Source organism: Halteromyces radiatus, assembly GCF_025201355.1.
Source record: "Halteromyces radiatus strain CBS 162.75 chromosome Unknown BX664scaffold_8, whole genome shotgun sequence".
NCBI lineage: Eukaryota > Fungi > Mucoromycota > Mucoromycetes > Mucorales > Cunninghamellaceae > Halteromyces > Halteromyces radiatus.
The window spans coordinates 1,291,885-1,302,597 of record NW_026251694.1 but is presented as its reverse complement, the minus strand read 5'-3'; the positions used below and the strand labels follow the sequence as shown (position 1 = coordinate 1,302,597).

The 10,713-nt window shown below is 30.3% G+C and overlaps 4 protein-coding genes across 4 annotated transcripts; 1 reads left to right on the top strand and 3 right to left on the bottom strand.

Moving 5' to 3' along the window:
* Window positions 1–888: 888 nt before the first annotated feature.
* BX664DRAFT_341299 (uncharacterized protein) lies at window positions 889–1,772 on the bottom strand (the record flags this gene model as incomplete). Its single annotated transcript, XM_051546969.1, is given in 5 exon segments — window positions 889–988; window positions 1,172–1,263; window positions 1,391–1,417; window positions 1,494–1,610; window positions 1,621–1,772. Coding segments are annotated over 4 exon segments (234 nt in total), but the record flags the coding sequence as incomplete, so codon positions are not given.
* A 564-nt stretch (window positions 1,773–2,336) lies between these two features.
* BX664DRAFT_376515 (uncharacterized protein) lies at window positions 2,337–3,848 on the bottom strand (the record flags this gene model as incomplete). Its single annotated transcript, XM_051548733.1, has 5 exons — window positions 2,337–2,513; window positions 2,566–2,637; window positions 3,429–3,470; window positions 3,531–3,589; window positions 3,797–3,848. The coding sequence occupies 5 exons, from the start codon at window positions 3,846–3,848 to the stop codon at window positions 2,382–2,384; spliced, it is 357 nt and encodes a 118-aa protein (XP_051397339.1). The 3' UTR covers window positions 2,337–2,381.
* Window positions 3,849–5,928: 2,080 nt separating this feature from the next.
* Window positions 5,929–7,019, top strand: BX664DRAFT_317626 (uncharacterized protein; the record flags this gene model as incomplete). Its single annotated transcript, XM_051542748.1, has 5 exons — window positions 5,929–5,958; window positions 6,089–6,116; window positions 6,445–6,536; window positions 6,652–6,755; window positions 6,968–7,019. The coding sequence occupies 5 exons, from the start codon at window positions 5,929–5,931 to the stop codon at window positions 7,017–7,019; spliced, it is 306 nt and encodes a 101-aa protein (XP_051397338.1).
* Window positions 7,020–7,150: 131 nt separating this feature from the next.
* BX664DRAFT_302744 (major facilitator superfamily domain-containing protein) lies at window positions 7,151–9,059 on the bottom strand. The gene is made up of 3 exons (XM_051542444.1): window positions 8,866–9,059; window positions 8,447–8,792; window positions 7,151–8,369 (listed from the first exon to the last, which is right to left on the bottom strand). Exons 1-3 carry the CDS (start codon window positions 8,945–8,947, stop codon window positions 7,394–7,396), a joined length of 1,404 nt encoding a protein of 467 aa, XP_051397337.1. The 5' UTR covers window positions 8,948–9,059; the 3' UTR covers window positions 7,151–7,393.
* Window positions 9,060–10,713: the final 1,654 nt, after the last annotated feature.

Sequence of the window (10,713 nt, the reverse complement as noted above, 5' to 3'; positions counted from 1 at the left end):
AATTGGCACTTTCACTTTTTTTTTCCTTTTGCTTTTTTTTTTTATTTTTACTTCTTTTTAATCAATGACTCTTTTGAACATTGTAAGTTACCATTATACTTATTTTATTGATCTATATTATATATTTAAAAGTCACTCTTTACATATTATACTCACTCATACTTACTATACTTACTCTTTCTTCTTCCTCTACTCTTTCATATTATGAACTAATCTATTTTTGTTTTATTTTTTTTTTTTTTTACTCTTTTATAAAGATATAGTAGATAGATATATGAATAAAATATACAATAGGATTAATTGGAATATAACAAGTTTTCTATTGGGCAAAAGAATACCAAGTTAGGGGGAAAAGTATCTCTCGTATCCAACTCTTTATCATAGAAATTAGTTTATTGAATAGTTTAGTCTTTTAGTTATAGTGTTTTATATTATATTTTCATTTAAATAAAATCATATTTTATTATCATTTGTTTATTATATTGTCATTTCACTATTACTTATCTATTTGTCTCGATCATCATCATTATCAAAAGGAGTAATAAGAAAGAATGATATATTATTATTGTATTTTCACTAAATAATAATAATAATAAAAAAAACTATTGTAGAAACAAGATTCATATACACATCAGTATCTACTATTTCATTTCATACGTTACGTTCATCATTTTAAGCATATATATTCTCTTATTATCAACCATCATCACCACTCATGATAATAGCAAGCTGTACCTGTATACTGTTAATTGTACGTCTTCTCTCTTACGAAATAACGATGTCATTGATGACATCGTAGGATAGACCATGTACTTTATCACATAATACACTCAAAGAAACATTTTTATTAAATCATCACAGCAATAGATAGTAGCAATAGGTACATACACAAAACATCATAGCAGGATAATTTAAATAATCAAACATTTTATTTAAATAAAAGAGTATTTTTACAGAAGAAAAGAAAGGGAATAAAGAAAAAAAGTAACTAAATACCAACAATATAAAGAATATATACAATACTGGTGATAATAATGACAATGATAATAATAACAATAATAATACTAATGGAGACAGAGATGCCAATCAAGTAGAAAAACAGAATGAGACCATCAAACATGGAAGAGACCAATCAAATAAGAAGAAACAAAAAAAAAGATAAGGGACTAACCACTTAGTAAAGGATTCTGGAAGAAATACCATGACAACGAGAGACAGATGAAGGAAACGGAAAGAGAAAGACCAACCAAGTAAAAAAAGAGACTAAGAGACCACACGAACATGAGAGAGAACAGCAAAAGAGAGAGAGAAAGAGAGAGAGAGAGACACCATACCATTAGAAAAAATAATCAACCAAGTAGGAAGAAAAAAAAAAGACCTTCAAAAGTACCTGTACATACAAGTTGACCTGCCTTTGCTGTTCAGTCCAGAGTCCAACAGTAAATAAGATAAAAAAAAAAGTAAAACGATTAGTTCCTTAATCTATGTCTTACCATCATAATTGTCATTCCATCCAGCTCCAAACCATTAGAAGAGCCATAACCAGCTAAAGCTAGAGAGAAAAAAAAAAAAAAAAAAAAAGGAAAGAAAGATGAGAGAAATGAGATAGATAAAATAAGAAAGGAAAAAGAAAAGAAATGAAAACTCAGTTAGATAAAATAAGAAATGAAATTATGAGTTGGCTGAATTAAAGTATCTCTCAAAGCAATCACGTATCTTTTCTTTTCTTTCTTTTCAATAAAGAAGATTTAGACTATATAGACAATAATATCTAAAAGATCAATAAAATAAAAGAAGAAATATATTAGTATCATTTCCTTTTTTCATCTATTATTTTTTTTAGACTTATCATTTTGCACCATTGACCGTTTTATATCACCGTTTTGTTTGACTAAAGGTTAATATAAAGTAATGATGATCATTCGAGATTTGATCGCATAAACAACAGTCATTGTATCTACAGATAAAATCGACCAAAAAACAATACTCCATCACTGTTATTCTTATATATATATATATATATCCATTGTTACCTTGCGTATATCATCTGACAGCGATACCGTATCAATCCCCATACAATAAAAGGAAGGATCTGAAAAAAAAAAAAAGAGAAAGAAGCAAGTGATTGTATGTAATATTGATTGATCATCTTTTTCTTTCCTGACAACTTACTAATTTGATTGTATAGGCGACAATCATAGTATCTACGAATAAAAATAAACCAAATGAATAGCAATCCGTTACTTTTTTTATTTTATACATGTTACCTTGTCAACAACAATGGATGTTTTGTATCATATCATAATTGAATGTCATCATCATCATGAGTTCGAAGAGGAAGAAGGGTTGCCACTAGCAGTACATCTGACATTTTAAGACCATCAAGGAAGGTAGCTTGTTCCGGTTTTAATAGATACGCTCCACTGACCAGTTATGATATTATCCCCTAATTCTTTCCAAACCATACCGCAATTGGCAGGACTTCCAAGGACTCCAGCATGAAACAACACGACCTACAGGCGATATACTGTATTCCCTGCATGTTGCCTTCTAGTCTCCACCTACTTGAGCACTAGATCCAGCCTCTAGATTCATAAATGATCCTAGACACCAGTCATCCTCGACCAAGTCCAATGCCTGTCAGATAAACAAAGGCCATCACGCCATGATCTTGAGTATCACCAAAAGCTAAGTATAAAGTGATGATGACCATTCGACGTTTGATTGTATAGACGACAATCATGATACCTACAAATTAAAAAAAAAACCAAATGAGTAGCAATCTGGTACTCTTTTTTTTCTTTTATACATGTTACCTTGTCAACAACAATGAATGTCTTGCATCATCTTGATTGTATAGGCGACAATTATGGCATCTAAAAATAGAATCAATAAAACGAGTACTAGTTCATCACCGTTATTCTCTCTTTTTTTAATGTATGGATTACCTTAGTTACATGATTCACAAGTGTTGATGTATCAACCATAAAGGTCAAACCAATGGAAGAACCAAGGACAATTTACAAATAGTATAGGCGAAACCGAAGCTATTGATTTTTGTTGAAAGGAATGGAGAGTACCACAAGACGAAGGGATAATAGTCCAAGGTCATGGGAGAAAACAATAAGTGGAAGACATCATACCAAGTGGGAGGGACAAAAAAAAAAGAAAGACAAGGACCAACCAAGTAGAAAAGAGATTTCGAAGGAAACACCATGACAATGAGAGACAAGCGAGAGAAATGGAAAGAGGGAGAGAGAGACCAACCAAGTAAAAAAGAGAAGAAGAGACCACACAAACTCGAGAGATAACAACAAGAGAGTGAGAGACACACTATACCATTAGAGTAATGATCTTGAAGAAACCAACATCATAGGAGAGAATAACCAACCAAGTAGGAAGAAATGAAAAAAGATCTTCAAAAGTACCTGTAACACAAGTTGACTTGCATTTGGTGCTCCGTCCAGAGTCTAATGGTAAAAAAGATAAAAAAAAAAATAAAACGATTAGCTCCTTAATCTATGTCTTACCTTCATAATTGTCATTCCAACCAGTTCCAAACCATTAGAAGAGTCATAACCAGGTAAAGCTAGAGAGAAAAAAAAAAAAAAAAGAAGGAAAGAAAGACGAGAGAAGGAAGGAAAAAGAAAAGAAAAGATACGTGATTGCTTTGAAAGATACCTCAATTCAGCCAACTCATAAACTCATTTCAATAAAGAAGATTTGACATTTATTATTTTTTTTAGACTTATCTTTTTACACCATTGTCTTGTTTTGTATCATCGTTTCGTTTGACCAAAACCGAGAAGAAAAGAGATCTTGACAATTGGAAAAACCAGAAGAGTCATGAATTAACATAAAACAAGTAAGTAATTATATTTTATACTGTCTTTTTGTTATTTTATTTTATTTTATTTATTTTCTAAATTGACAATTGTAGAATAAGACGCCATTACTGTCATTGTATTTTATATGTTACCTGTCATTATTCCAATATGGAGACGCGAACAAAGTGCGGAGAGTGAATAAAAAAAGTGTGGAGAAATGGAAAGAGAAAGAAAGAAAAGAAAAATGTGGGGAAACGAAATAAATAATAAAAAAAAAAGAAAGCAAAAGTCCGAATAGATAAAAGTGATGTACCAAAAGTAGCAAACTAAAGAGAAAGAATATATTGTAATGTGATAATGAATGTACAATTAAAAAAGTAGATTAGTTTTTTGACATTGAAAGGAAAATGTCAAAAACTAATCTACTTTTCCTTTCACTGTTGATAATACATTTAGATCGAGTCGAATACAATATATAGCAAAAAAGGGAAAAAAACGACAAAATATATGAAAAAGAGAATTAATATGATTCCATATTGTTTCTTGTTTTTCATATTATTGTTCGAAAGTCTTTAAACTTGATTCTCTTTGCTTGGATTCAGCTGTCATTTAATTTATTTAAGGAACCAGGTACAGAAATGCATTGATGACTGTTCGAGAAAAGTAATAATTATGATTTTATTAAAGAAAAAGAATATAAATACATATAATTGATATACTAAGTACCTTTCTAAACTACAAGTAAAAAGAATCACTAACGATTCATAAGCCAGAATAAAAAAAAAAAAAGGATAAGGAAGATACTTCTAATTGATTGTGTAATCCAATCCAGTTGAATCCTATAATATATCCTGTTCATCCACGTTGTCTACACCTTATGACAATAGCATGTATTCATTTCGTTTCATTCTGTGATCCTATTGTATATATATCTATTCCTCTGATTCAGATGTATAGCCACTTCGCGTAATTATCCTATTGATACTATATTTAAATGATTAAGTTTTAGTGTATATAGATTTCTTTCAGACATATATTCAGTGATGGTGATTGCCAATGATAACAAGTATGAAGTATGAGAAGAAAAAAGAACGGTAATTCTAGATGGATGGATGTTGTAGTAAAAAGATCAAGGTCAGGAGAATGTATATAATATAAAAAAAAGGAAGGAGGTTAGAAAGAAAAAGAAGAAAAGCGCTTGTTTTTGAAACTTACCTTTAATAAGAGTAAATATTTGTAAAAACCACATAGATAACATGAGTAGGATATAGTAATGAAGTTGGAATGTATAAAAAAAAAGAAAGAAAGAAAGAAAGAAAGAAAGAAAAAAGAAAAAGAATTATTTTATATCTCTACCTGATCGGAGCCAGTTTAAAAAATCATGCAAATCAAATCTACCAATCATAAGGAATCACATAGGTTCAAGTTTCTTTTTTTTTTTGAATTGATTTTTTTTTATTATTGATTATAGTAACATCATAATGATGATGATGATGATGATGATATATTAGAATAAACACTTTCAAATGAATGATTTTATCACTTATTTCTTATTCCTTGTATTCATTGAAAATTGAATAATCATGATAGTTGAAGAAAGATCACAAAAGAAAAAGGAATATCAAACATATAGGTTAAATCAATTTGAATAACTTCTTATTAATCTGATGGAACATCAATTACATTCATTTAGAATAATAAATCAGTTTAAATACGAGAAATTGATTATCTGATAATAACAAAATAATAAAGTAATGAATATAAATTATGAAAAGCGGTAGTTGAACATCCAAAAAAGGAAAGGCTCAATTCATGAGATTATATAAAATAGACCTCACATTTTTTTATTTTCTCACATTCTTCTTCTTCTTCTTCTTCTTCTTTATCACTACTTTATAAACTTCTTTTTTTTTTATTTTGTATAAAAAGTAAGTAAAGATATAATAAAAGGTACTTCATATACTTGTTAACTAAACTCTCTCTTTTTATCTTGTTATAGAAATACCGTCTCTTGACTCTTCTTTGCAAACTGAATCCTCAATATATCTTCAATAGATCATGAAACCATAGCAATGGGACTATAACTATCAAAGGTACTACTATGATTCCAAAAAAAAGAAATAGTAAAGTAGTAAGTGATTTAGGTATGGTTGCTGATTCTTTTTTTTTTCTTTTTTTTTATTTCTCAGTAGTTTACCAATATAATGCCAAAGGAAAGGCTATTGGACATGTCTGTCAATTATAGTTATCAGTAAAAATAGAGCGTGGGCAGGGATATTATCTTCGAAGGTAAGACATAAAATGAGATAATGAAGGATTTGTCAATCAAGGTGTCTCATTTTTCTTTTTCTTTTTCTTTTTCTTTTTTTTTCCTTCGATGATGGATAGTGTAACAAACACAAGTTTAGCTGCTTATATGTTACTCTGTTCTCTATAAAGGCATCCTTTTTATTCAAGATGGTTTAAATTCTCATCAACCTCGTTATTCTCGTGGAAATTAATATCGGCATCATTACTATCGTTGTCAGCCATCAAATACTATTAGTACAAGTGCCAACTGGAGTAGAGCATCTATTTCACCATATCAACCATCAACATTTATTTATTAAATCGATAGGTAGTCATGATACATCGTCCATCAGTCTTATTATGTTACGATCATTCAAGTGTTATGATCATTTTCAAGTATGGTCAATTACTATATTCAAAGTAAGATACAGAAAAACGAAATGAAAACCAATATTTACAATATGATTCTCATTATTCTTTTTTTTTTTTTTTTTTTTTACATATATATGTATATTATTTTGCTATCATTATCAAGCTCCTGGGCATATGGTCACAGAATCAATCGGAACGGATACAGAAAAAGGATGAAAACGCAATGGTAGACCACTATGTTATTGGAATGAATAAAGTGTACTACAGGTACAGACTGAAAAGGGAAATCAATTTGTTGTGCAAATGGACGATATTCTTCTATAGTTTCTTTCATTGATAGTCTTAGTCTTTTTATATTCCTTTTCTATCATATTCTTCAATAAAGTTACATTATCATTTTAGCTGTATATACAACAATCAATCATCATCTTATTTTCATCATTTAATTTCTTAATATAATCCAATCTACTCATTATCAGTTGTAATGAAGTACAATCAATGTCAATCAGCACGGGTCATCATTACCATTGACTGCTGCACTCCTTTGACCCCAGTAATTTGGAATTGGAGATCAGCTGCGATAGAGGGCACTTGTCATCATGTCAGTGGCACGTCGTACACGTTTGTGGGATCCGAGGAAAAAAAAAATTTTTGAAGGCAACAGAATTATCAAATGATTGTATTTATTATCAAAATTAAAACTAAAATGACAAATAAAGAACTTTTTCTAGGGTAATAAATAATAATAATAATAAAGTAAATAATAATAAAGTAAATAATAAAACTACAGTAAAATGATGAAAAGGGGGAATCTTTAATCAAGTCAAAAAGAATAGACAACATAATCAAACAAAAGAGAGAGAAACAACTACGATAGATCAACTAGGTAGAGAAAGGGATGAAAATCACATGTATTCCTTTTCAGAGAGTTCCAATTTGGTGGGAGTAGCATCATCTTCAAGACGACCACCAATGATGACTTCAGCACCTTCTCCATGTTGCAAATTGTCGATTTCTTCGACAGTGACATCAGGAACAGTAAAGCACACCACATAGGCTAACAGGATACCAACGACGTTGACAACAAAGACAATGATGAGTTGAGTCATAAAGGGAACTCTGGTAGCATCCAATTGAGAAGCAACGGCAGCAAATGCATTTTGAATAGTCTTGTAGAATCCACCATAACGAGCAGCACGTTCAGTATCATTTGTCATGGTACCCATTAACCAGTAAACAAAACCTTGATAAATAGAATCCATAAAACCGAAGAAAGCGTATTCGATAGCCATACCTGCATAACCAGGAGAGTAAACATCAGTTTTGAGAGGAGTGGGGAGATCTCTAGCAGATTCAAAGGTAAAGTTGCGTTGAACAAAGATAGCACCAATCCAAAGAGCAACCACAGTAATAAGGACGATGGTATTACCAGTGATGGCACGTCTACGACGACCACCCAAAGACTTTAAATCAAGCAACCAACCGAAGAAACCACCACCGATGATTTGGAAGAGCCAATAGAGTAAGTTGTTGAGAGAACGAGCACGTAAATTGAAATAACCACCACCGTTGTAAACTTGGAATTGATAGGTATAGAACCAATTGGAACCAGCAAACAAGGGAATCAAGATCAACATACGCCAGTTGGTAAATAGCTTGAGCACTTCAATGAATTCACGTTTCCAGTTGGAGAATTTATGCAAAGAGACATGTGTACCATCATTACGAATGACTTTATTGGGAGGAGTCAAAAGAAGAGCTAAACAAGCACCAAAAGCCATCAAAACCATAAAACCAATATAAGTACCCGTGTTGACATTGCTGGTGGTAGTGTTATGCCAATTGTTACCAAGAGGAATGGCCGCACCAATAGTAGCACCTCTAATAAAAAAAAAAAAAAAAAAGAAGATTAATATAAGAAAAGTAAATAAATAAATAGAAGGAAAAAAAAAACTTACAAATTGAAGATCATCCAAAAGATAGAGAAAGCTTTACCCTTTTCAGATTCATTAGGATAAGACATCATAATACCAGCTTGAGCAGTCCATAAGAAACCAGCGCCAATACCGAGAATAGCACCAGCCACAATAGTGAATGCATCACTATCTGTTAAGAAAGAGCCAACATAGAGAACATAACAAAGAGCAGCAGGAATAATGACACGATGACCAAAGATATTGTAAATAGGAGCACCAAGTAAAGAACATACAGTAAAAGTGACAGATAAGGCTGTTTGGGCATTATTGACGGCGACCGTGGATGATTTGCCCCCACCACCCATACCAGACAATGCGTTGAACATACCTAATAATAATATTAAATTAGTTTTTGCTAAAAAAAAAAAGATATGAATAGAAAAAAAAAAAAGAGCACTTACCAGGGCAACAGAAACAGATAAAACCAACCAAAAAAATTTGGAAAGTAGGACTATTATAACGGAATGGTAACTTGAATCCCATTGTATAAATGAATGAAATAGATTATAGTATTGTGTAAGTTTTTAATGTATTGATAGAAAAAAAATAAAAAAAAAAAGAATAAATAGGGATTAAATAATAATAAGAATAAAAGATAAAGAGAAAAGAAAGTAAAAGGAACAAGAAAAAAAAAAAAGAAATTTTTTATAATTGGATAAGCGGAATATGAATATGTTTCCACCCAAAAAAGTGTACAGGCTTGATCCAAGAATTTCCTTTTTCTCGCGTTACCCAGTCATTTTCGTTCCATTCCAGGGTCTTTTTTTTTTTTTAAAAAAAAAAAATGGCTTTTCTTTTTTTTTGTGTTGCCACCAATAATCATCGTCTTTTTTTTTTTTTTTTTTTGTTTCTCTTTTGAAAGAAGACTTCCCACGCTTTACTCAACCCTGATGATTACGTTATTACCTTTATTTATTTCTTTTTGTAGAACATCCTGTCAAAAAAAAAAAAGACATATCCTTTTTGATATTTCTTTGATACCTTTTGACATATATATATATAATATGTAAGTGTAATTTAGACTATATTGAAAATATTAAGATGATGAGAAAAAAAATAAGTGATACAGTAAGCGGCGAGTTAAATCAAATAATAAAAAAGGTTCTGTTTTTGTAATGGGAACTGAAAACAGTCGGATCACTGAATGGAAAAAAGAAAAAAAAAAACTTTCTTTTTTTTTTTTTTCCTGATGTCTCATTTGTTGATAAATTAAGAAAAGCACAACTTTAAATTTCCATTTTTAGGAATAGAAAAGGTGTTTACGATTATACCTTATTTCTTTTTTTCTCATGCTCATCTACTTTCATTTAACTCTATCTATAGAATAGGAACTTTTAGTTTATATATAAAAATGGACCCTGTTAAAAAAAAAAAAAGAAAGATGATGATGATGATGTTTGTTCCTTTTTTTTTTTTTTTTTTTTTTTTTTTTTTTTTTTTTTTTTTTTTTTTTTACAAAATTTTGGTTATTCATCCTCAGATGATATTCCGAGGTTGCCTTTTTATATGCTGTCTTTTTGAATTTTAACTACAGTGAATGCCCCTCTTTTTTTTTGAATACAAATATAGATTTCCAGTGTGGGGAGATTATTGAAATGGGGAAGAGGGGTCTGACTGAGATTAAAATCTTGACAACAACATTTAAGGTTATTATACAAATGTATTACGATGACAAACAATCCACTTGTTCAAAAAGGTTTTTTCAATACCCTGACTTTCAACGTTAGGTTTGTTCCATCTGAATGTGGACCCTGATGATTTTGTTCTATTTCCTAATCAAATCATCCCATTCTTTTTTCTTTTTTTTACACAAGGGATCTGTCAGGGTGCTCACTTTGTTTTTTTTTTTCTCACCGTTTTTTTTTTTTTTTTTTTTGATTTTCTAATAATACCAAAGAAAGAGAAAGTCAATGATTTTTTATCATGTTTCCAATGTGGATGATAGAATATTTGGAATGATCTAAACTCTATGGATTGATTTGGAACGAAAGAGTGAATATATCATTAGTATTTTTTTCATTATTCTGCTTGGGTTCATCCAATTCTTTTTTTTTTTTTTTTTTTTTGTTTTGGACTTCATTATCACTGATTGGCTCGATCAGTTTTTTTTTTATTCGTTAAAGATCTTTCCATTTTTGTTTCTTATTTTATTCGTATGCTTTTTGCAGAACGATGTGAAAACTAAGGTGATAACAGGTGAGGATGATGATGATGAATGATGATGATGATGATGAATGATGAATGATGAA